Source organism: Notechis scutatus, chromosome 13 (assembly GCF_049901735.1).
Source record: "Notechis scutatus isolate UNSWTSFEM ecotype Mainland chromosome 13, rNotScu1.2, whole genome shotgun sequence".
In the NCBI taxonomy this organism is placed as follows: domain Eukaryota; kingdom Metazoa; phylum Chordata; class Lepidosauria; order Squamata; family Elapidae; genus Notechis; species Notechis scutatus.
Window position 1 is genome coordinate 3,582,238 of NC_142021.1, and position 27,919 is coordinate 3,610,156.

The window sequence follows — 27,919 nt, forward strand, 5'->3', positions numbered from 1 at the left end:
ATCCAAAAAGTTGCAAAATCAGGTGTGTCTCCACTAACAATCACCCTGTTTAACAACAGAAATTCTGTCCCAATAAAGATTATAAATTGAGATTACCATGTACAGGTAATTTTGGTTTCCAGCTCTGTTTAGCAACCCATTTGAAACGATGAAACATTGAAAAACTAATTTTACATCCGGAGGAGTTCAACTTGGCACAGCGGGGTGGGGTGGGGGTGGTTCTAAATAGGATCTCAGAAGTCAAGAAACGGGTGAGACTGAGAAATCATAACAAGATTCTTTTATTTTATTTTTTAAATACAACTTATTTTATAAAATACATATAAAATCCAAAGTATAAAAATATAAAAATGTATGCCATTGAAGCATCCGTAATTTTTCACACAGTCACAAAAAACATTGTGAGAGTTAGCACCAAACAGATCATTGCTTGGCGCCTCTTTCAGTCAAAACTGAAAATCCTGTTGCCTTGGCCCAAATAAATATATTATTAATTATTATTATTATTATTATTAATTATTATTAATATTATCATCATCATCATCATCAAGAACAACAAACAACAGTCTAAGAATATTCTAGTGCGGGAGCTCCCTAAAAGATAAGCCCCAAATTTTGGACAGGACGTAAAATACATTCCATTCAAATTCTAAGGCACAATCATGATGCTTTAAGTTTAGGACGTTGGTTGGAGATCTCTGCCCATTCTCCTTGTGCTAGCTAGAGGTTGAATCTGACCTGGGTTCCTTCCTATAGATTTTCCTCCTCTCCCTGTCCTATCTCCAAAACTCCAAAGATGGGATATTTGGGGTGGGGTTCCTCCATTTTTACAGCTGGCTCTTTTCAAGGAAGCTCTGGTCTTGTCAACCATTGGAAGCAGCCACCTCAAAGGCTGAGAAAGAGAGAAGGTTGAAGAAGCTGAAGAATGGGACAGGGAAACCTCCTAGCAAATTAACTCCAGTTGGAGAGAAGGAGTTGGGCCAGCAATGGGAGATAAACAATTTTTTTTTAAAAAAAAAAAATTGAAGTCTTCAAAGGACCACTTACGATGCAGAACCTGGATGGCTCAACCCAACCAAGGTGCCACCTTTGAAAGACCTATGCAAATATTTATCTGTTTATATTTATTTTTTAAAAGTAGTCTCTTATCATTTGTCAGGGATATATCCTGAGAAGGTCCCAGGAGAGAACGCTTCAAGCAAACTAAATTCTCAGTAGCGAGAGACTGCAGGTAGCTGTGTCGCCACTACCTGATCAACCATGTCAGTTACGAATCCAGGGGCTGCATTCATAGAAGATGCTAAGCACAGTTGGTTTTTAAATCTTGGCTATTTTGGGCTTTCTCTGGTGGCCCACCATGCAGTGGGATTTCAGTTTCAGTCTCAAGTCTTGTGCAAATCTAGAAAAATAGGATGAATTTGGTCATGAAGGCCAAACATGGTTTGTGAATACATCCAATCTGTAGATTAGAAGATGCTTAAATACATACCCAACCAGTTTGCTGGCCTGCATAAAGGTGAATTGCATGGATTCAATGCATTCATTTTGTTCAGCATCCATCAGTTTGCTCGAAAAGAATACAATTTTCCATTACAGTTTTGTTCTGTGTACATTTTTCTAAGTTTTCCTTTTGAGTTGGGGCTGGGATGAGAATTAGGGTTAGCTAGGATTATTCTATTCCTCAAAAGTTGGAATTATTGCACCTTTTTTCTCCATCTCTTTCTCTCTCTCCCTCCCTATCAATTTTAGTGCACATTTATGCATAGTTTAAAACAAAATTCTTTACATAAAAATTTTCAGAAAAAAGCAAGTGGCAAAATACTGAAAGACAAAACCCTCTTCAAACTGGAGAGAAGTCTCGGAATATTGCTTTAAAAAAAAAAGAGCGATAATAAATAATAGTAGAACATTCAAAACATTTTCAATCGTTTCCACAACAGTCCTGTGAGGTAGATTGGCACTGTTATTGATCGTACAAGATTGTGTGGTTGGGAAAGAGAGATCAAAGAAGGCACTTAGTGAGTTGGAAACTAAGGCGGTTTGTACCAGGATGTGCCTCATTCATCTCGGCTCCTGGACCAGATATGTAATATTATATTATTATGCTATACGTAATATAATTTCCAAATATGCTGGACTCAGGTATCATGGCCGAGTGTCTCTGGAGATTCTCAGTCACCCAGGTCATGGTTGTCTCAAAAGTTCTTTTTCAAGAGGCCACTTGGACTTTTTGTTTTTCCTTGAAGATGTTTCGCTTCTCAGCAAAGTTTACGTTCTGGACTGCTGGTTTGAAAGAAAAGTCAAAAAGGCCATCAACATTAAACAGCCTTCTCGCAAAAGAGGGGAAAGGATATCACACCGCCTCTCTCCTGTCCAGCAGTCCCAAGAAGGCTCCACACCCCTTTGCACTACTCAGGTGACCCTGAGGGCACAGGTAAGCCTCCAAGTGGCCTCAACAGCTCTCAGAAAGAGTACTAACGACCAGATGACCAATATAAGTCCTTCCATTCTCCCACCATTCAATCAGAACTGAAGGAGCTTCTTGGAGAAGAAGTAAAACGTCTTCAAAGAAAAACGAAGCCCAGTGGCCTCTTGAAAAAGCCCCTTTGGAAAGAAGCTGAGGGTTACAAACTTTACAGTTTGAGGGCAAGGTCATATGAAAAGGGGACGGGGCTCCAAACGGATGTTGGTGATCATCATTTTGGACCCTTGTGGGCATGCTCATTCAGACAGCCCCAGAAGGATTTTGAACCCCAAATAGTTCAAAAAATTTCTTCTCACCTAACACTGAAAAAAATAATCTTTTTAAAGGGATGGATTCTGGCAGCCGAAATACTAGTTTTTCATACTAGCCAGCAGTAAACTATATATATGGTTGTGTGTTTATACACACACACACACACACTCACACACACTCCAATATCTCCAATACAGCACAATAAAATAATAACATTAGATATTATCACAAAAATACATCCAATAAACTTATTATTAAACTATTATTAAATTAAACTAGACATCGACTAAAAAAGGAATAGTCAAATTTCAAAAAATGCCTGAGGCTTTCAGAAGGTTTTTAGCCCTGCAAAAAAGAGCTACTATATTTGTTAAGGTGCTGGACTCTCTGGCTCTTTTAAAAAGAATAAAAAAAAAATAGGAAAGCAGACAGAGAGGTTGAATTTTTGTGTGTAACACACAGCCCTGAGATGCAAATAAATAATCTGGTATTTCCACCTTCATACTGGTTGGAAAATTATTTCAAGGCAAGATAGTGGCCTAAAGATTGAAATTACAGAAGAAGCTCTCTGCATCCAGCAAGATTTCTTCTTCTCTGTATAAAAAGAGAAGATGGGAAGGGAGATCCAGAAGAAAGAGGACGAGTTAGGGATGATGGAGGAGGAAGAGGAGGAGGAGGAAGAGGGATCAGGCCAGGGTGGGCAGTTTAGCATCACGTGTGCTTGTGACGACAATGTCCCAAAGCTTGTGCAGCATGGCTGATGACTTTTGTGTATTTCCGGAGTATCTGGCAACCTTTCTGTTTTTTCTCAAAGCTGTCGGTGCTGGAATGATTGCCATAGGTCACGTCCACGTGGTTGACTTTGTACTTGGAGCAGAGCAGGCACGTGAGATTGGACAGGAGGCCCCCCGTGTTGTTGGTGGTATTTCTGAGTCGCCGTAGCAAGTCTTCTTTGGACTCGACGTCGCCAAGGCTTTCTTGGTCTTTGGTGATATTGTCCAAGGAGGCATTGAAAAAGACAAAGATCTGGTAGAGGTTGATCACCCTCTCCTTGTCACTGAGTGAGCTGACGAAAGGAGGAAACGCCTGGTCAGGCTCACAAAACTCATCCAACTTCTTCTCCTCGGTGAAAGGGTAACCTTGGCTTCTTACCTGCCCCAGAGAAACAAGAGAACCAAATTTAGGGGCATAAACATTCATTTCAGAAGACAAAGCAAAAGAGCCTTCCTTTTACGCCAGAAGTGGCCAATCAGGGCCACTTTAAGACCTGTGGACTTCAACTCCCAGAATTCCCCAGTCAGCATGATCTTAAAATGGCCAGGGTTGGACAACCCCTCCCCCAACATTTACATCCATGTTTGGAGAGTGAAACATGTTGAGAACGTTCAAAATCCACATGCTACTTTCACACACACACACCCCAAAAGAAAAGAAAAGCAGTGACTTCCAATTCCCTTTGGTGCAGTAGAATAAGGTAATAACCTACAAGAGAGTCATTGAGGCGACTTGGAGGTTTATCTGTGTCCTCAGGGTCACCTGAGTAGTGCAAATGGGGGTTGATTGTTCTCACTATCAGAAAGTTTCTCCTTATTTCCAGGTTAAATCTCTCCTTGTTCAGCTTCCATCCATTATTCCTTGTCTGGCTCTTCGGGTGCTTTGGAAAATAGCTTGACCCCCTCCTCCTCTCTGTGGCAGCCCCTTAAATATTGGAAGACTGCTCTCCTGTCTCCCCTGGACCTTCTCTTCACTGGACTAGCCATCCCCAGTTCCTGCAACCGTTCATTGCATGTTTTAGTCTCCAGTCCCCTAATCCTCCTGGTTGCCCTTCTCTGCACTCTTTCTAGAGTCTCAACCTCCTTTTTATAGCGTGTTGACCAAAACTGGATGCAGTGCTCTAGGTGTGGCCGTACTAAGGATAACTACTTAGGATAGCAATGGAGATCACTTACATAACTCTCAAATAACACTGGAGCTGACATGTTCAGATGTGACACCAGGCACCGGACTTGATCAAAGACAGGATGCTTGCAAGGCCAAACGTCGTGACACATTGAATTGTTGCTGTTTTGGTGCACAGGCCTCCCAGATGAGAGTCTGCAGTGTGCGATCAGCAGCACGGAGATAACTCCTGTTTTGGAAAACAAAGCAGAGGTGGTGAATTTTAGTAAGAAAATAATAATAAAATAAAAAGCAGGTGAACCTCACAAGCTTTATCTCACTTCATTCTCATTTTCCCCACCTTGATTTTGCCACCGTTTTCGATTTATTTTGCCTTTGCATATTTTTTTTTACTTGTCACATACTTTGTAGAACTGTCAGTACATACAGTTCTAAAGTGAAACAAAAAAAATTTAGTCAGCAAAATTGCCTAGCTAAGGCAGGCAGAGAAGAAGCAGCTTTGAACCACAGTTTTCTCCATTGCGCAAAAAACCTGTATGTCGGACATTAATACAATTGAGTGAATCCAGAAGTATTTCATGAGAAGAGTACTTACACTCCTCTGCTCGCAACAGAATATCCTACACCACCAGGCTTGAGATTTTGGGCTTGGACAACCTTGAACTAAGCCGCCTACGGTTAGACTTAAGCGTAGTACACAAAATTATCCACTCTAATGTCCTACTAGTCAATGACTACTTCAGCTTCAACCGCAACAATACAAGAGCACACAACAGATACAAACTCACTGTAAACCGCTCCAAATTTGATTGCAGGAAGTACGACTTCAGCAACAGAAATGCACTACCTGACTCTGTTGTTACATCCTCAAACCTCACTCCTTTAACCTCAAACTATCCACTATTGATTTCACCCCTTTCCTAAGAGGTCTGTAAGGGGTGTGCATAAGTGCAGAATCATGCCTACCATTCCTGTCCTATTGTCCCCATTTATTCGTACCTATTTCCTGTATTCTTACTCATATTTATACTTATACCTATTATCTTGTAAGCGATTGACAAATCAAATCAATAAATAAACAATACGGAGCACGTATATGTCATCACAATCCTAAAATGGCTCAGTCATGTGACCAATTCAATTCCACCTTTCTTTTTTACCGTGGTCATTAAGTGAACACGATGGTTGTAAAGCAAACCCCGCAATAAACGCAACCCTACTGCCAAACACCCAATGTACATTGATGGAAGGGGCCCGACCGTTGGCATTTTGAACCTAGGTCTTAAGTCCCCCTTTTTTGGGAGATTTGGTCATAACTTTTGCTAAGTTGCTAAGTGCACAGTCATAAATCAGGGACTGTCTCTATCCAATTGCCGACTATCCCTCCCTTTCCACTTGCATTTATCAGCCACTCTGCAAGTACGCAACCAGGCTGAATTAAGATCGAAATGCATTGCTATTAATTAAGGATATGCTGGTTTTGATCCTATGACACCTTTCGTGGGCACGCGTTTTGGCTTGGATCTGATTCAAGATACAAAACTACACAATTACAGAGTTGGAAGAGAGACCTTGAAGGTCTTCTAGTCCCCCCCCCCCCCCCACTGAAGCCCCCTATGCCATTTCAGACAAATGTCTGTCCAATTTCTTCTTGAAAACCTCTGGTGATGGAGCAATCACAACTTCTGGAGGGAAGCCTGATCAATTGTTGATTAACTCATTAACAGTTAACCTGTCAACCCTGACATAACCAGTGAATTGTTCTCACTGTCAGGAAATGTCTCCTTAATTCTAAATTGGAATCTCCCTCTGACTAGCTTCCACCAATTAATTCTTGTCTTCCCTCTGGTGCTTTGGACAGCAAGTCAGTCTCCTATTCTTTGTACCAGCCCCTCAATTTGGCTCAAATATAGAACATAGAATAGAACATAGAATAAAAGAGTGATTGGAATCGAAACCTTTGATTCTAGAACAGAGTTGGAAGGGACCTTGGAGGTCTTCTAGTCCAGCCCCCTCCCCCCATTCCAGCAGGATATCCTATACCATTCCAGACAAATAGCTATCCTGTCTCTTCTTAAAAGCCTCCAGGGATGGAACACCCACAGCTTCTGGAGGCCGGCCATTCTACTCAGACCTGCAGTTCAAATTTGTGTCGAAACAGCTGAGACAGCTCTAAGCATCACATCCCTGATTTAATACATCCAATCGTTTTGAAAGACCACCAACAACAAATCAAAGAGGAGATTTAATCGGTTTGCCCTGGAAAGACCACCTTCTAATGGACACTTAACAAAACAGAGATGGAAGAAGTCCGGAAGAAGAGGACGTGTCAAAAGAAAAAAAGCAAGATTTCTAGAGGACGAAAGAGAAGAGAAAAGAGGCCCCAGCACAGGAAATCTAGCAGAATCCTCAGCCTGGGCATGTCCACGTCAAAAACAGGCACACCTCTTTGGAGAAGAAGAATTGCACAAGACCCAAGGAATTCTGAACACTCAGAGTTGTGATCTAGAGGGGAAAAAAACACACACACAAAAGACTGGGAGAAAGGTTGCGTGGTGATGAAACCCAGGAGCTGGAAACTGCAGCCCAGCAAACGTTACATCACACAGCGCAATTTGGTTGTTTTGCTAAGGCTGCAAATACAGGGAGGGGAATGCAAAGCTGATAGGGCTGGCTGTTTAGTTTGGATCTTAAGGCAAAAATCGAGGGAGGAGCCTTCCTTGGACCCCCAGTCTGCTGAGAGGATGGCCATCGTTCACATTTTGACCATTGAACTCTGCAGTACAGCCCTTTGCTTGGTTCAGAAAGACCGGCTGGCATTGGCTAAAGCGCATAGACCCGTTCTGTAAAAATAGATACCAAAGTATGCTCCTTCAATTAAAGTTGACTTCTTTCATAGCATTTAAAACTCCCCTCCCTCTTTTTTTAATGACCCTGTAATCCCTTAATTCATGGTAGATTTGGGGTGACTGGATGAAACTGAGAATTTACTGGCCAGGTGCCCTTCCTGAATCCTACACGGAGTTCACAGCAGATATTTTCTCTTTGCGCCTTTTCTTTCACTTCTTTCATAGCATCGTAGCTAGCAAAATAGGGAAGCATATAAATCCAATTAATAAATAAAGATCCTAGAGTTGGAAGAGGTCATCAAGTCCAACCCCCTGCCCTGGATGATGATCCAGCTCTGTCCACAACTTCCAGGGAAAGGGAAGGAAGCCGTCACATATTCTACTAGTCGACAGCTCCTCGTAGCCAGCAGTTCTTCCTGATGTCTAATCTGGGTTTGCATCCTTGAGGTTTCATCCCGTTGATGCTTCCTAGAATCAAGAAGAAAAAGGCCTGCCCCAAAGCCACCCAACTGGCTTTCTCCTTAAAGGTAACACTTGAACTCACAACCCTTTCCGATTCTAACCTCTGATGCCTCTACACCAAACCGGCCCTCACCACATCCTTAGTTCTCCCTCCGTTTTCTTTGAAAAGCAACACTTGGTTTAGAAAAGCAGCTCTTTGAACAGTGAACTGGGTATTTTCCAGCCAATCAGGAATAGATGAAAATAAAATATAAAACAAAACCTTTGGATCAAATGCCCACGTTTAGCAAAACCAGGTTTGTCCTCATCCGGGGATAAGACAAATAATGTGAAAGTTTGAAATTGGTTAATCCCAGCAGTATACCTTGACAGTGGGTCAATGGCAATCTTAAAACAAAAGTCAAAGCTTGGGGGGAAAAATTGGATTCATTATCATTTTTTTTTTACCTGCCACGAGGCTTCTCATTGAAAGTTGCATCCTAGAATGACGTAAGAGGAACAGCAGCTCACAGGAGAGTTCATTCATAAAAGTGATGCCTAGAAAGGAACATCGTGACTGATTATATACCGAATGAGACATGGGAGGGAAGCTGAGATCATTAATTACTTGGGGGGGGGGATTTTTCTCTACACACCCCCCTTGCATTTTTTTAAATACTCAAAAGCACACCACACTTCAAGCTTCATGCTTACATCACGGATGATTCAGCATAGGGGAAAAAAAGTCCCCCCCACACACAGAGAAACACACACACACACACAAATTTGAACCATCATTTCACAACACAAGTGGGAAAATAGGGGTGACAGATCGCCCCCTGGTGGCTTTGCATGGTTTTTTTATTCGTTAAACATGAAACTCAAGTCAACTGAACATTTAAAAATGTATCACAAATTTATTTATTTATTTATTTGATTTGCCAATTGTTTACAAGATAATAAGTATAAGTGTATACATAGTTGTGAATACATGAAATGGGTACATATAAGAAAAATAAAAGAAGAATAAGAGAAACAATAGGACAGGGACGGTAGGCATGTTGGTGCGCTTATGCACGCCCCCTACAGGCCTCTTAGGAAAGGGGTGAGGTCAATAGTAGACAGTCTAAGGTTAAAGTTTTTGGGGTTTGGGAAAGAAACTACAGAGTCGGGTAGAGTATTCCAGACATTGACCACTCTGTTGCTGAAGTCGTATTTCCTGCAATCAAGTTTGGTGCGGTTAACTTTGAGTTTGTATCTATTGTGTGCTCTTGTGTTGTTATGGTTGAAGCTGAAGTATTCATTGACAGGTTAGGACATTGCAATGTATGATTTTATATACCATGCTTAAATCAGACCGAAGACGGCGTAATTCAAGGTTTTCTAGTTCTAGAATTTCAAGTCTGGTGGCATAAGGTATTCTACAACGAGTAGAGGAGTGGAGAACTCTTCTTGTGAAATATTTCTGGACTTTCTCAATTGTGCTAATATCAGATATGTAATGTGGGTTCCAGACTGATGAATGTCAGTGACTGGTGCTAATGGTTGATACAGGTTGCTTCCAGTGTCCTAGGTATCAACCAAGTATCTTCCTAAAATGTACGATGTTCTGAGTAGCACATTTTTTTTGCAGTTCCAGCTGGTGTTATTGCAGGAAGCTGCAATTTCTTGATGTGTTTTGCAAAATTCTTGGACATGGTACCAAGTGCCCCAATGACAATGGGTACCACTGTTACATGTTTCATCCATAACTGTGTAGTTTTGATGGCCAGGTCATGATATTTTGTGGTTATGATTATGATTATTAGAAAAATTGTATGCATTAAACATGAAACTCAGTGAAATAATAATATTAATATTATTATTAATAATAATAGTAATAATAGTAATAGCAATAATAATAATAATAATAATAATAATAATAATAATAATAATAATAATAATAATAATAATAATAATAATAATTCCATAAGAATACTAATTTCTGTGCAATAAAATGATGGAGAAGACGGAATATACAAGAACCATCCAGAGGTATAATGCTGCTCCAAGTTGGAAGTTCTGGGCTACATTTTTTCAATCAGAATAGAGTTGGAAGGGACCTTGGAGGTCTTCTAGTCCAACCCCCTGCTCAGACAAATGACAGTCCAATCTCTTTCTGAAAACCTCCAGTGATGGTGCACCCACACCTTCTGGAGGCAAGCTGTTCCACTGCATAATTATTCTCACTTTTTGGGGGAGAGTTTCAAAGAGACCTTGACAATTATTTGAAAGGAAGGATTTTTTTTAAAAAAAAAAAAGAAGACAGCTGAGGGGCTGATATGAAGAAAACCTCAGGTTCCAAATGGAAAGTTCTTGGAACAGATGATCATGGAGTGGAAGACTACCATATTCAGTCTTCTATTTAGATGCAAGGGTAGTAGTTATAAAAAGAATATTCTACACTAGTGTTTCTCAACTCCAACAACTTCAAGACATGTAGATTTCAGCTCCCAGAATTCTCCAGCCAAAACTCTAGAAGTCTTTAGACAACAGCATGGTAAATACCACTTCTGATATAATGAGTCCAGCCAAAAGAACCCCGATTGGCTATTTTCTTTTCTATAACAACTCTTACCTTCCTTGAACAAAAAGTTAGCTTGGTTGGTGCTAAGAATTCCTTCCTCCCTCTCTCTCCCTCCCTCTCTCTCTCTTTCTCTCTCTCTCTCTCCCTCCCTCTCTGTCTTTCTTCCTCCGTCTCTGTCTTTCTCTCTTTTCCTCCCTCTCTCCCCCCCTTTCTCTGTGTGTCTGTCTGTCTCTCTCTCTCTCTCTCTCAAAAATTTGTGGCGCTTGTATGTGATGCAATACAGATATTTACAAAAGATGTTTAACTACATTAGATTAGGGGGATTCACGGCGCACCCTTTTAGGTATATTTCTTAGCCATTAGTCAGCAGTTCTATATTTACACACAGAGAAAGAAACGGATCACTTTCCTTGAAAATTCATAGCCAGGAGTCTCTCTTCACTTTTTGCTTGTCAAATACGTTTCCAGTCTTAAAACATTCAAGCTGCATTCAGACAACCCACCTAATAAGTCGAGTTAAAGATTCAAAGCTGCAAAATTCACACGAATCAAGTCTAGCATGTGCAACATGCTAGATTTGGTTTGTGTTAAATTTGTTTGGCTGTCATGACCACAGGTAGTCCTTGACTTATAACCGATCATTGAATGACTGCTCAAAGTTACGACGGGGCTGGAAAAAGTGACTTACAACTGGTCCTTGCACTAATAATGGTGATAGCGCCCTACGACCAGGTGATCAAAATTTGGGCACTTGGCAACCCTCGTGTACATATTTACAATGGTTGTAGATTTTGCCACCAGACTTCCTTGCTTGTTCCCAGTTTGCTCTTTTTGAAGCTTGGGTTGAAGGTTTGACATAAGCATTTCTTAATTTCTTAAAATTTCTTAATTTCTTAAAACGTTTTTTTTTTTCCCAGAAAAGAAAGTTTCAAAATGAGCCATAAATGATTCTACTGAATTATGAGAAAGCTTGAGGTTAAAATGTTTAGATGGAAAACAGTTTTAAAAAAAAAAACCAAGCTGACCTTTCGGTCAAACTGATAAAGAAAATTATCAATAATTTCAAAATTTTCCCCAAATGTAAATTAGGAAAGGAGGCATCTTGGGTGGATATTGAAGCTGCTTGAAAGAATTCCCTCCACATAGGTGAACGGAAAAAAATGATTTGCATCTAAATGTGAAATTATTGGATGTGTTTTTGAGAAAACTTTCTTGTCTTTTAAAATTAATATATATTTATCAAAACGATGTATGTGTGTGTATGTGTGTGAGAGAGAGAAAGAGAGATTGCAATTGTGTTTGTAACTGACTTCAGCTTCTCTTTACTTTATAAACCTGTGAAAGTCGTAAATATGAGGACTGATTTTTTCATCACCATCATAACTGGGAACAGTTGCTAAATGAGGCAGTGTTAAACAAAGTCTACTATAGACAGCAGATAGATAGAGATAGATGATGGATGATGATAATAGAGAGAGAGAGAGTGTGTGTGTGTGTGTGTTGTGGTTAGCTGGCAGCAGGTGTGGACGGCTGAGGACTCAGATGAGGGGCCAGGACCATCAGGGAGTGGACTGCTGCCTTCAGGGATTGTGGGGGCTGGCAGCAGCGATGAGGAGGTTCCCGAGGAGCCTGTGCCAAGTGCGCGTGCACTCAGGGTTGCTCGCAGGAAAGGGAGTAAGGCTGCAAGGTAATGGCCCCTCCTTCAACAAGATAAAAGCCAGCTGTGAAACGAATGTACTTTGCAGAAGGCAAAGACGTTTTGAAACTCCAGCCTCGCGGACATTCCAGTATCCTGAGTTTGTATTTGAAGATTCTTGTATTGCAAATTATTTCTTGTCTGATATCTTTGGGCAAGTCTCACTCAGTTTAGCAAGGCTTGTGCTTATCACAGCTAATTATTTTGTAAAAGCATTACAAGGTTTCTGTTCCTTTTGGATTGGGTTTGATTTGTTGGAAAAGGGCGTGGGTCAGAACAGAGAGACAGAGAAAGACAGACAGAGATGAAAGATAATAATGATGGATGGATGGATCCACAGCAAGATCTATTGGGTGAGAAGCGAAACATCTTCAGGCAAAAAACAAGAAAGTCCAGTTGCTTCTTTAAAAAGCCCCTTTGGGACAACCATGACCTGGATGACAGAAAATCTCCATAGACCACAGTGAATTAATTTCACCACTGAAGTCAACCGTTTCTGGATTCTTTCTTCAAGTTTTAGGAATCCCCCGAGCTGCTCTGTCATAGACAGCGCAATGAGCCATTAACTTTATGACCTTTTCATGTCCAGACAAGGAAAGATGCTAATGGCTTGGGAAGTCAGGAGAAGAAGCTGGTTATTTGGCAACAGGACAAACATTGATTCCTCCAGGCCTGCTTCGGGCTGATCCCAACCCAGCCCTCTCCTGTCATCCGTGCATTTCCTCCCCATTTCCTCCTCTTCAGATTCCTTCCTCATCATTCAGCCATGCAATAACAAAGCAACAGCTTTGGAGAAGCAAACGATGTGTCGGTGCAGAGCCTGTCTGTGGGTGTGAGTGAATGTGTAAGAGAAGAAGTAGGAGGAGAAGAAGGAGGAAGGAAGGAATGAAGGAAGGAGAGGGAGGGGGAATCCCATGGGGAGGGAGGGAGGAGGAAGGAAGGAAGGAAGGAAGGAAGGAAGGAAGGAAGGAAGGAAGGAAGGAAGGAAGGAAGGAAGGAAGGAAGGAAGGAATGGAGTGAGTGAGCGAGGGAGTGGGCAGGAATTCCATGGTGAGAAAGGAAGGGAGGGAAGGAGGGAGGAAGGAATACCGTCGTGAGGAAGGAAGGAAGGAAGGAAGGAAGGAAGGAAGGAAGGAAGGAAAGAAGGAAAGAAGGAAAGAAGGAAAGAAGGAATGGAGTGAGTGAGCGAGGAGTGGGCAGGAATTCCATGGTGAGAAAGGAAGGGAAGGAAGGAGGGAGGAAGGAATATCATCGTGAGGAAGGAAGGAAGGAAGGAAGGAAGGAAGGAAGGAAGGAAGGAAGGAAGAAGGAAGGAAGGAAGGAAGGAAGGAAGGAAGGAAGGAAGGAAGGAAGGAAGGAAGAAGGAAGGAAGGAAGGAAGGAATGGAGTGAGTGAGGGGGAGGGAGGGAGTGGGCAGGAATTCCATGATGAGAAAGGAAGCGAGGGAAGGAGGGAGGAAGGAATACCATCGTGAGGAAGGAAGGAAGGAAGGAAGGAAGGAAGGAAGGAAGGAAGGAAGGAAGGAAGGAAGGAAGGAAGGAAGGAAGGAAGGAAAGAATTCCATGGTGAGAAAGGAAGGAAGGAATTCCATGGCGAAGAAGGAAGGAAATAATTCCATGGTGGGAAGCAAGGAAAGGAGGGATTCCAAGGTGAGAAAGGATGGAAGGAAGGGAGAGAGGGAAGAAAGGAGAGGGGGAGGACTAAAAATTAGGTTACTCAAGTTTAAAAAATAGTGCATCACTAAAATAAAATTTGCAATGATTTAGCTCATCTGCTACCCTTGATGTGTATGCAAAAAACGATGGAAATTCTTATAAACCTCTTCCTTCCTGGTGGTAAATAAGCAGGCAGGATGACCTATTCTTTCACCCAGATGAGCAACTATACTCAAAACCAGAAAACTGGAACTGACACTGAATTCCTTGAAAGTCCAACCACGGTTGCACAAAACCAAACTTTTCTTCTTCCTTGTGGGATCAGGCCAAAGTGGGCGGAAAAATAGATGAAACCCAGAGTGGAATTATGTATATCTCTCTATCTATCTCTCTCCCTCTCCCTCTCCCTCTCTCTCCTTTTCCCTCTCTCCCCCTCCCTCTCTCCTTCTCTCTTTCTTCTCTCTCTTTTCTCTCTCCCCCTCCCTTTCTCCCTCCCTCTCTTCTTTCTCTCTCTCTCTCCCCTCCCTCCTTTTCTCTTTCTCCTTCTCCTCTCCTCTCTCCCCTCCCTCTCTCTTTCTCTCTTTTCTCTCTCCCTCCCTTTCTCCCCCTTTCTCTCTCGCCCTCCCTCCCTTTCTCTTTCTCTCTTCTCTCTCTTCTCCCTCCCTCCCTTTCCCACTCCCTCCCTTTTCTTTCTCCCCCTCCCTCCCTCCCTCCCTCTTTCTTCTCTCTCTTCTCCCTTCTCCCTCCCTCCCTTTCCCACTCCCTCCCTTTCTTTCTCCCCCCTCCCTCCCTCCCTCCCTCTTTCTTCTCTCTCTTCTCCCTTCTCCCTCCCTCCCTTTCCCACTCCCTCCCTTTTCTTTCTCCCCCTCCCTCCCTCCCTCCCTCCCTCTTTCTTCTCTCTCTCTCTCTCTCCCCTCCCTTTCTCCCTCTCCCTCTTTCTCTCTCATGCCAGAAGCCACACATCCACAAAAAGATTCAGCGGAGAATTTTTTCAAGCCCCGAACACCTGGCTGATTCAAAGGAAACATGAGATCAGCAAGAGCGCTGGGGGCGACGTAGATCTGTGGCTGCCTGCACAAGCTTTGTTTACCAACCCCTGACCAGAGGAATGATCTAAACTCAGCCCTTTCCCCAAACGGGGGAAAAAGGTAGGAAGGAAAGGAAAAGATTTGCATAAGGCAGGAAGAAGTGGGGGTGTGTGGGGGAAATAAGAAAGCCTGTCTTATCGCAAGCCCTGGGGATGAGCAAGGAAACAAGGATGAGAGGGCCACACCTGGGGCCCCAAGCAGTGACCGCAAAGGCCGTCCTTGACTTAACAGTTGGGAGGGACTTCAGAGGTCCTCTAGCCCGACCCCTTGCTCAAGCAGGTGGCCTTTACAGAATAACAGGAGTTGGAAGGGACCTTGGAGGTCTTCTAGTCCAGCCCCCTGCTCAAGCACCACAACGGAGCCAAAAGTTTATGTCGTTAAGTGAGAAATGAAACCATTAACATTTTAGATTAGGCCCTAATGCCTGGGACTCTGCGCATGCTGGCTTGGCCTTAATCCTACAGTTGTGGCATTGGGGGTCTCTTAATATTAAAACATAGCATAATAGAGTGGGAAGGGGCCTGGGAGTTTATTGAAGTGATGAACTCGGCAAATGCACAAGAACGAAAGGCCAAACCCCTGTGAAGTGCAGGCAGTTCTCAACTTAACGTCCGCCATGGAGGCCAAGATTTCTGTTGTTAAGTGAGTTTGCTCCCTTTTACGACTTTTCTCACCCCGTTCGTTAAGTGAATCACCATTGTTAAATTAGCTACACGGTCGTTCAGTGAATCTGGCTTTCCCCGTTGACTTTGCTTGTCAGGAGGTCACAAAAGGAGGATCACAGGGACACCGCGATCGTCATAAATGTGAGCCAGTAGCCGAGCATCCTAATGTAAATCACGTGACCATGGGGGGATGCTGCAACGTTCGTTAAGTGTGAAAACCAATCCTAAGTCCCCTTTTTTCCCCTGGTGCCATTGTAACTTCGAATGGCCGTTAAGCAAACTGTTGTAAGTCAAGGAGGGCGACCTGTGATAGCCATGGAAGTAAATACAGATAGCTCTCGACTTACAACTACTCATTTAGCGACCGTTCAAAGTGACAACGACACTGCAAAAAGGGGACCTGGGACTGGTCTTAAACAGTGGTGGGATTCAAATAACTTAACAACCAGTTCTCTGCCCTAAATGATTTTTTCCAACAACCAGTTCAGGAAGTTAACAACCGGGTCTCAAGAATCAGTGCGAATCGGCTGAATTCCACCCCTGATCTTAAAGTTGCCAAGTTTGTAGAGGTTCTCGAACGAAACCTCCCAGCACCTCTTGCCTTCCCTTAGCCAAAAAAAGTTGGCCCTTGAGTTTCAGTGACGTCCACCATAGCTCCTCAAACCCTGCTCCTCGACTTTTTCTCCAACCGTTTTCTTACACCTCCAAACTGCTTTGGGAAAAAGCCTGCTGATCCATGGGGTGGACTGGATAGATAGAAAACAGCTGCCTGCCAGATAAACCAGAGCAGAATCTACCAGCTGGAGATGAGACCGAATGGCTCGGCACAGATACATTCTCTCCACCACGCCTACAAGGGGATTTGTGGTTGGCCTCATTTGGAAGACCCCGTTTGATCCAAGGAGAGCCAGAGCACAGCCGGCATCTGTGTGGTCTCAGCCGGGAGGAAGGGACAACTCTGCGCAGAAGGAGGAGCAGTGAGGTCATCAGCTGTCCTGCTATTGACACTCAACTAGGTGTCAGAAGGGGAATTGGGCAAGGTGTGTGACCAGTGACCCCACCTTCTCCAAGGGCAGCACTGTTCTTCTTCTTCTTCTTCCGGTTCAAATTAGCCAAAAAAAAGGGGGGAAATAATAAAAAAAAATTGGAAGGAGGGAGGGAGGGTTATTGGTTATTAGTATATAGTATATAGTTATTAGGATTATTAGTCTCTGGTCATTGCTTGGATGCTATGAATGCAGGTAAGTCTTGGGGTTGCCACTGAGATGAAGCCTGCCCATCACAGTCGCAACTACTAATGGTTGTAAGATGGATTGGTTGAGGGGGAAAATTAGGGAGGGAGGGAAAGAGAAAGGGAAGGAAAAGGAGAAGGAGAAGGAGAAAGGAAAGGAAGGAGAAGGGAAAGGAAGGAAGGAAGGAAGAAGGCAGGAAGAAGAAAAAAGAGAAAGAAAAGAAAGAAAGAAAGTCCATTTGATGGTCGAAGCAAGAAGTAATAGATCCTTTCTCTGGGAGGAAGAGATTCTGCTTCAATTTTGAAGAAAGATTTTTTTTTTTTTTTTACAGAATTAGAAGCACAACACAAACAGCAATTAACAGCATGGAAGAATGGATGGATCTTTGCAGATTTTCTGAATGTTGAGTGAGTAGGGATGGGTAGACACAATTCCCAAGGCCATATGCTCCATAATCGGAGAGCAAGGCAGGAGAAGACCACCTCCCAACTGCTGGCAGGGAACATCTTTCAGAAGATCTCTCTCCTGCAGTGCAATCCCTCCTGGGATTGGTTTGGATTCTATATCGTGTGCTTGTGGCAAATGTTTTTTTTCACACTCCACCTGCTAGTAAGGTGAAGCTAATTGCACTGTTTCCACAAAAGGCGCGAATTAGTACTTGCCCTTGGTGGGCACTGCATTCTGCAGACTTGGGGTGGAGGGGGTTGAACTTCACGAATGGGTGCCCTTGAACAAAAAAAGTGCTCTTCCAATTTTGTGAAATAAAGCCATTTGTACAGAAGGATGAACAGTGTCAGGAACTAGGTATGTCTAGCTTAGCAAAGACGAGGGATAGATAATCATCTTCCGGTACTCGAGGGACTACCACAGAGAAGAACCTATTCTCCGAGGCAGGACAAAAAATAATGGATGGAAACTAATCAAGGAGAGAAGCAAGTTAGAACTAAGGAGAAATTTCCTGACTGCGAGAACATTTAACCAGTGGAACGACTTGCCTCCAGAAGTTGTGAATGCTCCAACACTGGAAGTTTTTAAGAAGGGATTGGATAACGCTTTGTCTGGAATGGTATAGGGCCTCCTGCTTGAGCAGTGGGTTGGACTAGAGGACCTTCAAGATCCCTTCCAACTCTGCTATTGATTGTGTATAAAGACCGGACTCTACCCTGGAGCAGTTGATATCTTGGAGTGAAGCATCTCTGCGCATCACAGATTTTCGACAGCTGAAAATCAACACCAGAACGCCTAAGGAAGATAGCAACTGTTCTTCTGGGCTTCCTCACCCCCATCCCAAACCCTCCAAAACCTCAAATCCAAACTGAATGCCATTCCTTCCAAACCCTGAAATGCTGAAAACCTTCAGAGGTCTCATTCTGCAGATCCACAGAGACTGTCACCAATGCCACACCGTCAGGTGCCTGGCAACTACAACAGTTCGTGTCATCAAGAAAATGTCTTCCTTGCCACACGGAAAAGAAATAAAACAGCCCTTCTCCCGATCCCATTTTCCAAGAGATTTTGTGCGCATTTCCAGTCCATCTGTTAGAAAATCTGAGCAGTTGAGAAAAGGAGGAGCTACCAGGCTGACAAGCCACCATTCCTCCAATGCATTTAAAAGTCCCTGGGTTCTAGATGCAGAAAGCATTGATGTCTTGAGCAAGCTGAAACTTTAGGGGGTGGGGAAGAAAGAGAACTCAAGAGCCAGGAAGTAGGAGTAGAGCAAGAATTTCCAATATCTCAGGGGCTGCCCCAAAGAAGAGGGAGTCAAGCTGTTCCCCAAAGCACTGGAGGGCAGAGCAAGAAGCCATGGGTGGAAACTAATCAAGGAGAGAAGCAACCTAGAACTAAGGAGGAATTTCCTGACAGTGAAAATGATTAACCAGTGGAACTGCTGGCCACCAGAAGCAGTGGGTGCTCCATCACTGGATGCATTTCAGAAGAGACTGGACAGAAATGGTATTTCCTGCTTGAGCAGGGGTTGGACTAGAAGACCTCCAAGGTCCCTTCTTCCAACTCAGTTAATTGATTGCTCACCCTGTTACAGGGCTCCAATGTTGCCTAGCATCAACCTTCCTCCGATTGGGCATGAACCCCAATAAAGCCACCGACAATCGAAACCAGGAAGTCAGCACTCCAAGCCGCCTTTCGTGCAAATAACATTAACAACAATAACACCAACACATTTCACGGTACCTTTTTTGGAGCTCTCATACTTTGCCACCAAACCCAGGCTTAAGAAACGCCGTTCTTCCACCCCAGTCTGGCCTCCTGGGGACAAGCGGAGAGATGTTATCTTACTGTCATGGTCCTTAATCTGAAACGTTCTCTTGCTTCAAACTTGGATTGGATGCAGAGAATTATTATTATTTTTTAATTAAAAAAAGAGGAGACACCCGATGAGATTCACTTCCACACCCCAGAATAGCTGGCCACAGCTGTTAAAAAGAAGGCAAGTTTTCTTGCAAAAAAAAAAGAAGAAGAAGAAGAAGAAATTCTTATTTCCCTGCAGAAGACCGTCAACAATCTTCTGGCTGTTTCTTTTCGAAGATCTCCTTTCTTTTGGTGTGACCTTCTGGAGATCCCACTTTGGGGACTGTTGGAGATGCCAAGGCACCAGAGAATGAAACTTCCGTTGTGGGCTCTGCCCCGAGAAAGACTTGGGTAGAGATTCAGGCAGGGGAGCGTCTCCAAGAGTGAATTGGAATTCACGTCCCCTTCAAGAGCAAAACCTTCTTACCCAAATGACTCACCGTTCAGCTGATCTTGGCTACGCCTGGAGGTTTCATCCTGCAAGAGAGGGGAATAAATGAGTGCTTTTATCTCATGATAGCAAGTGAACACCAAGGGGACTGTTTGACTCACCTGCTTGCTCCTCCGTGGATTAAGCAGAGGTCTCCTCCACCCCAAGACAATCCAGCTTTCACCCAGCTGAAAATTCCCCAAAGATTGTCTGTAGGGAATATGGCCAAAAGGTAGTTTGGAGTAGACCTACCCAACACCAACACCCTTTCAGAAGCTGTGCGTTCCCAGTTCAAGCGGAGAGGCCAGTTACTTGAGGTTGATGGCCTTCAACTAGAAGGAACAAGGGATGGGAATGAAAAAGAAGGAAAGGATTTTAGAAGCCCGGTGGAGCTACAATTTGCGGCTCTCATTCAGCCTCATGTTTTCTGACTCATCCCGTTAGCTAGATAACTCCTCAGTAGTGAACTCCGACGGATGGTTAAGTAGTGGTGATGACTACTAGTGGTTTAAGCAGAAGTTAGACCATCTCTGGCCGGGATGCTTCAGTGTGGATTCCTGAACAGGAGGGAGGAGTTGGTGTCTTCTGTAGCAGCTCCTTCCAATACTGTGATTTCAGGATCTTCTTGGATCTTCCCTGCCTCCAGTTGGTGAAGTAGATTGCTACTGGACGCCGATTGAATATCAGAAGATGGGAAAGGTCCGAAGTTCTTGGTTACAAGAGAAAGACCTTCTTGGGAAGAAAGATAGGTCAGGGTCAAACTGTGGGGTCCCTGATGCCCTCTGAGCTTGGTGGCTTTCTTGCAGACGTTTCGTTACCCAACTAGGTAACATCATCTGTGCAACATAGTCAAATTTAGATAGATAAACAAACGAGGTGGCCTTGCAGGCTGTTTTGTTGAGGCAAGGAAATTACATCCTTTAGTACAGAGACCTCCACTCAAGAGCAACTCATGGCTGGAAACCATCTCCTAGATCTGTTTGTGTGGCTTCCCTTGAACCTGATGGAGCATCAGATCAGGCTAGTGTATCGTAGATCAATCTCTACTGTTGTCTGAACCTTGACTTTGGTTCTTGCCCTTGGTGACCTCAACAAGGAAGCTTAGCTTTGATACCTGGATTGGGCTTCCCAATTATTCTTCTGTCTACTCTCTGGCCAAGAGTGACTCTTCTGGAATTAAGTCCTGGACTTCACTTTGAGAGAGAAGACCATGTGCTGTTCTGTGATGGGGATTTGATTTCACTTTCTTGAAGTATCCAGAAACTCCCCTTCCTGTAAATGTGGACAATTTCTTTCTAAAGCAAGCACAGTGAGGGACTTTAATCGCATCTTGAGATAGCAGCCTGTTTTAACAGTGGCATATTTGTCTCCCGAGTGTGCTAGCCTCAGGGAAGGCATTCTTTCCTTACGGTCCTTTTAAAATATGTTAACCTGGGTGCTGTTTGGTATGTTATTCTTTTTATTGATTGCCATTATCAGTCCCTGAAGCTATCTCTGCCTTGTTCTCTTTGCTTTTTTCAGGGGTTACCCCAAAGAAGAAGGAGTCAAACTGTTCTCCAAAGCACCTGAAGGCAGGACAAGAAGCAACAGGTGGAAACGAATCAAGGAGAGAAGCAACTTAGAACTAAGGAGAAATTCTCTTGACGGTTAGAACAATTAATCAACAGAACAACCTGCCTCCAGAGGTTGTGGATGCTCCAACACTGGAAGTTTTTAAGAAGAGATTAGATAAACATTTATCTGAAATGGTATAGGGTTGGTCTCTCACTTGAGAATGGGGTTGCACTAGAAGACCTCCAAGGGCCTTTCCAACTCTTATTCTATTCTATTCTGTTCTATTCTATTCTATATTTTATTCTCTGTTCTATATTCTATTCTATTCTATTCTCTTTTCCCTTCCCCTTCCTTCCTTCCTTCCTTTCTTTATTCTCTTCTCTTCTTCTCTTCTCCTATTTTATTCTTTCTTCCCTTCCCTTCCCTCTTTTTCTTTTCTTTTCTTTTCTTCTCTTCTCTTTTCCTATTCTCTTCTCCTATTCTCTTCTCTACTATATTCTATTTTATTCTAAATTCCTATTCTATTCTATTCTATTCTATTCTATTCTATTCTATTCTATTCTATTCTATATTTTATTCTCTGTTCTATATTCTATTCTATTCTATTCTATTCTATTCTATTCTATTCTATTCTAAATTTGTTTTTCTCCCGTAACCCAGAGGGAAAAGCCATTCCTTTCAGATGCTTTGAACTACAAGCCCCATAATTGCTCATGGCTCATGCTGATTGAGGTTTCACCCAGGACGACGTCTCCCATCATCACTCAGATGGCAAAAGACTCCCCTTGTCTACCAAGCTCCAGGCTAAAGGGAGGTAAAACTCTAGGATGCCAAAGTCAAAAAGTCACTGTTGACTCAGCTGATAGTCCCCTATGGACTGGAGAGCTGGCGCTTTGAGTTCCTACCAGACAGACATTGTTTTGGTCACTAAATTCCATTTCCCACTTCCTCCTTTCAAGAGTTAATCAGCTTGTTTCATTCTTGATTGAGTGTTTTGAGGATTTCCCCTCCTTCCCTCAAGGAGAGGTATTTTCCTTTTGGCATAATATAAAAATGTACTGCTAATTTTGAGGTGCCCCCAAACCTTTGACCTTTCCCTCTATCAATAGTTAATTTTTAGACTTTGGTTTTCCATACTGGACTGGATGTTCAATATGCTGTGTGGCCCAGCGCAATATGATGTTTTATTTAACAGATGAACAGAGTTGGAATGGGACTTGTAGGTCATCTAGTCCAACCCTCCACCCAAACAGGAGACCCTACACCACTTCTGACAGATGGCAGTCCAGTCTCTTCTTGAAAGCCTCAGTAATGAAGCTCCCACAACGTCCAAAGGCACCTTCTATTCCATCGGTTGGTTGGTCTCACTGTCAGAAAATTCCTCCTTATTTCCAGGTTGAATCTCTCCTTGTTCAGTTTCCACCCATAGTTCCTTGTCTGGCATTCGGGTGCTTTGGAAAATAACAAACCAAAGATGAATGTCTTTTTCAGAAGTCTCGTTCTAGAAAGAAAAAATGCATCAAGTTGCTTCTGGGACCGAACCAAATCTGGATATCAGTTGATTGACGGCAGGTGGAACTCATTTTTTCCAGTTAGAAATGAATGGTCAAGGGGAAACTTCTAGATTCATATATATCTACCCCCTCTCCAGAAAGTGGGATCCCTGGAGGTGGGACAGACAAGAGGACAACCAAAGTCAAGATGCTAATATCTCTAGACGTGACCCACAGCAAACTTGGGGGGAGGGGATTTCCTGATTACGGTTAATTTGTCCATTCAACCAGAACTTTTACATTTTGTAATGGTTTATATCATCCATTTCACATTCACATTTGTGGGTTCTGTGATACAGAGCAAACTGGGTGTTTTCCTCCAGGGGAAAAGTAAGACTGAACTAACTCAGTCTGAATTTCTCAGATCTGCAAAAGAATGAAACAAAAAAAACCATATCTGAGTTTGCTCTTTGGGGAGAACAGAAGAAGCAGGTATCTTAGCCCAGCAAAAGAGAATCAAAAGAGATCTCTGCTGGGCTTTTCTGTCACAAACAATGACACAAAGTCGGCATCCCAAGTCCATTTGTCAACTCAGTTCAAGGTCTGATAGCTGCATTTGCTAGTTCACCCGCACGCTAAGCGTGGTTAGTTTTAATCTTGGTTTGTTTGTGGTGGCCAAGGATTCCAAAAAGTTTTTGAGACTTGAAGGTTACATTTTTGCAATGAAATTGAACCCGTTGAGTTTTCTCGCGTCGTTAGGGTATTTCAGATTAAAGGGAGCAACTCTGCTTCGATTCAATTCTCCAAATCAGTTCAAATCAAGCTCATTGATCTCGGATTAAGATCAGAGCTAAACCTTCCTAGCACCATGTTTCTTAAAAGTGTAATGCTAGGATTCTCTCAGCAGCCCACAAAATCAAAATTATTTGCCAGCCTAGGTTGAACAACAATTCCATGGTAAAATCCCATCCAATGTTCGAGAGAAGTCATCAATTTTGAATTTTTAATATGGTAAAAAAATCAACAAAATAGAAATCAGATCAGTTTTGGAGTCCTCCAGAATTTTTAAAAGAAGGCAACCTCACAGAAGAAGGCTTAAGAAACACTCTACGTAGCAGACCACTGGACAAGGGATTATCCAATGAAAATCACAATACACAAGCAAACTATAGATAAGTGTATGTAATCGTAGAACAATGTATATAAATGTAAATATGCACAAGAGATAGATATGTATAATAATGATGCTACAGTACTGTACTACTGTACAGTACTGTATAGTACAGTAATGTTATGAATAATTTCTCTTTTTTTTAAATGCAAAAGAATAAAGTTGTTTTTTTTTAAAAAAAGATCACAATACACACACACACACGCTATACATATACGTGCTTCAAGCTCACCCCAATTTTTCTCCTCTGAACAAAATACTGAAAGTAACATTCTTACACCCCAAAGATGCAAAGCGCTAGAAGAATGAGGGTTTTTTTTCAGCCAGGAACTAACCCGGCTAACACATTACGCCTGTTTCTCAGGAGTTGCAGTTCTCCTTGGAAGCCCCTGAAATCTTTGCAAGCTGCTTGGAGCTGCCGGAAGTACAAATTTTGCTCCGTCCTTTTCTGCACCCCAGAGGCGTCTCCACACGCATGGCGAGCGCCTGGATCAGATCCCCTCTTCCATCCTCCCCAAGCTGGGCCGTTCATTTCCTTCACTTCTGTCCAGAGCTGCTAAATTCACCTTTCACCTTCCTTTCTTAGCTGCAAGAAACGGATGAGGTTTGGAAATCGTGACAATGAGAGATATTCCACCAAAGACCATTGTGAAACACAGGCAAATTCATACCAAACGTCTCAATGCCTCTTGACATCACAGGAACATAGAGAAAGGGGAAACTGAGGCAGAGCCAGGGGGAGGGTAGAGGAAAACATCTTTTTTTTAAAAAAAAATTATTGCAGGGAGATTATCTCAAAGTATGCATAGCTATGTTTGCATGCTTTCTTCCTTCCTTCCCTTTCCCTCGGATGTTCTCCCTTTGGCCAAATACTTTTACTAGTCAAGCTGAAAGCTCTTGGCTATCTTGAAAGTTTGAAGCCTTTGTGTGTGTGTGTGTGTGTGTGTGTGTGTGTGTGTGTGTGTGTTTTACAGGTGCATATTGTGATCTGCTCAAGAGGAATGCATCACATCTCCATTCAATGAACATTACTCTTCCCACAAGGACATCAGGGAAGGGGCGTCAAAAATTGGACAATGGCAACCATCAATCATCAAAGTCTCCTTTCTGTTTTATTTATTAGATCTGTTTATAACAGGGTCTCAACCTTGGCAACTTTAAGACTTGTGGACTTCAACTCCCAGAGTTCCTCAGCCAGCAAAGCTGGCTGAGGAACTCTGGGAGTTGAAGTCCACAAGTCTTAAAGTTGCCAAGGTTGGAGACCCTGGTTTATAACACAAAGTTGGAAGGGATCTTGGAGGTCTTCTAGTCCAACCCCACCCACCCCATTCCAGCACAAGACTCTATCATTCCAGACAAATGGCTGTCCAGTATCTTCTTGAAAGCCTCCAATGATGGAGCACCCACTACTTATGGAGGCAAGTTATTCCCCTGAAGTTGGGAAGTTCCTCCTTAATTCCAGGTTGCGTCTCTCCTTGGTTAGTTCCCATTTATTGTTTCTTGTCTTGTCTTTTGATTCTTTGGAAAGTAGTTTAACCCCCCTCGTCTTTGTAGGAGCCCCTCAAATATTGAAAGACTGCTGTCATGTCACCCATAGTTCTTCTCTTCCTTAGGCTGGACCTACCCAGTTCCTGCAACCATTTTTATCCTGCCTTATTACTTATATATAACTCGAGCCAGTAAACGTACATATAATACACAATACTCCTTCCTCCCCCTATTTTTTGCCTACAACAACAACTCTCTCAGGTGGGCTAGGATGACAAAGAGTGAAAGAGAGGGAGGGAGGGGGGAGGGAGAGAGGAGAGAGAGAGGAGGAAGGGAGGAAGGAAGGAAGGAGGAAGGAAGGAAGGAAGGAGGAAGGAAGGAAGGAAGGAAGGAAGGAAGGAAGATCCGAAGTAATCCAGCCAGTTTTTGTACCTAAGGCAGGACTAGAACTCAGAGTCTCTTGTTGATTGGCTCCAAATCATCCAGCTGGCTTTCATAGCTAAGGTGGACCAGAGGGCCCAATTGGCCGAGGGCCCCAAATCCCCAGCTGCAAAACTAGAACTCACCATCACCTGGTTTCTAGCCAGCACCTTAACCACTACACCAAAGAGTTTGATTATATTATTGTGGCCACCATTCTGACTTTTTTGGCACATAACACACACCCCAGACACTTTTGTCTTCCCATAACACCCCTTTTAATTTCCACCGGACCAACTTATAATTGTATTTTTATTTTTGGCCTGGAGGATTACAGGGAATAACTGCATTATCCTTCCTCACATCAAAGTTTCTACATTTCTCCTTGTTCCTCACTTCCGGTTCTTTGATGATAAGCGGTATCTGCAACTATTCCCCCTCGCCTCCAACACCCACCCACATTCCAAGGGCCGGGGAAGTCCCATAATCTTGGTGCTTTAAATTTTAATTCTTCTGCAGCTGGAAGTGCCACATGGCTTGCGGGGTGCGTTCCCAAGGGACTAACACACATGGGATTATTGATGGATCAATTGACATCAAACATGAGCATGACCCACAGTAAAATACAATAAAAGGAGATAAGATAAGATACAATCAGGTAAGATAAAATAGCTACCGTGAGATAAAATGGAATAAAGTACAGGAGGTAAAGATGGAAGAGTAAGGTAAAATAGGATGAAGATGAAGATGAAGATGAAGATGAAGATGAAGATGAAGAAGAAGAAGAAGAAGAAGAAGAAGAAGAGAAGGAGGAGGAGGAGGAGGAGGAGGAGGAGGAAGAGGAGGAGGAGGAGGAGGAAGAAGAAGAAGAAGAAGAAGAAGAAGAAGAAGAAGAAGAAGAAGAAGAAGAAGAAGAAGAAGAAGAAGAAGGAGGAGGAGGAGGAGGAGGAGGAGGAGGGAGGAGGAGAGGAGGAGGAGGAGGAGGAGGAGGAGGAGGAGGAGGAGGAGGAGGAGGAGGAGGAGGAGGAAGAAACAGGAAGAAGAAGACAAAGACTATTAATTAACTCAATTGACTATCAAATATATAAAACCAATATAAAAATGCAAAAATGCAAATGGACAAAAAGAATAAAAACCTTCATAATTTCCTTCCTTCCTTCCTCTCTCTCTTTCTTTCTCCTCTCTCCCTATTTTTCTCTCTCCTTCCTTCCTTCCTTCCATCTATCCACCCATCCATCCATCCTGTTTCAGAAAAAGGATAAATTATCTCCCCATTTGGGCGAATGAAAGCACTAAAGAGCTGGTGAAAAAAAATGAAACACACATTGTACACATTTTTTTTTAAAAAAAACCCACATATTTATGAAAATATCCAAAGGACAATAATTGTATTAGTTAATCAGGAACAGGATACAACTTTTTTTGTTTGTTTGTTTGCATAAAAGGATGTTCTTCCCAGCCAAGGAGACCCAGTCCTTGTGAACATACAATTTTTTCATGCACCAGTTTCTTCTGCCAAAGTCATAAATATGCCAGACGAAATATCTCAGAGCTAAAACAGCCCAGGATAAGAGAAGATTAAACAACCCCACCCTCAACAAAACAAAACACAAACATCCATATAAATACCAATTGCAACATTTTAAATAGGCTTTTAGGCACGAAGATCTATGAAGTTCAATAAATAATGAAATCATATTATTACACATCTCAGAAAACAGCTGGGCGCAAATGAACTTTCGAAGCACCCCATCCAACTTTAGCTGTGAGAGTTGTCTCCCGTTTTGGAAAAAGGCGATAAAGAGGCTCTCCGGAACGTTCCTTTTGCTGGAAAACCAGCAAACCACAACCAGTCTCGCAAAATTCTGTCACTTTATCCCATCTTGGACTTTCTGAGATTCAGCAACATTGAGACAGGTGGACTTCAACTCCCAGAATTCCCCCAGCCAGCAGGCGTTGAGGTGGATGGACTCCCAGAATTCCCCCAGCCAGCAGGATGTCTGCATTTCAAGAATGTCCAGAAATTGAAAAACCCAGATCCCTTGAGTCAAAGTTACACAACCTCAACAATTGAGGAGGGACGGACTTCAAATCCCAGAATTCCCATGCTGGCTAGGGAATTCTGGGAATGGAAGTCCACTGATCTTAAAGTAGCTGAGGCTGAGATACACCACTAAATACTCTACCTCAGTATTTCCCAGAAAGAGGTGTGGATCAACTTCCCCCAT

The 27,919-nt window shown here is 42.9% G+C and overlaps 1 protein-coding gene across 1 annotated transcript; it reads right to left on the minus strand.

Annotated features, from left to right (window-relative positions):
* Positions 1-265: 265 nt before the first annotated feature.
* On the minus strand, positions 266-27,919 carry LIF (LIF interleukin 6 family cytokine). The gene is made up of 6 exons (XM_087942830.1): positions 27,878-27,919; positions 19,576-19,612; positions 19,019-19,093; positions 8,395-8,484; positions 4,687-4,865; positions 266-3,889 (listed from the first exon to the last, which is right to left on the minus strand). The coding sequence occupies exons 1-6, from the start codon at positions 27,917-27,919 to the stop codon at positions 3,449-3,451; spliced, it is 864 nt and encodes a 287-aa protein (XP_087798956.1). The 3' UTR covers positions 266-3,448.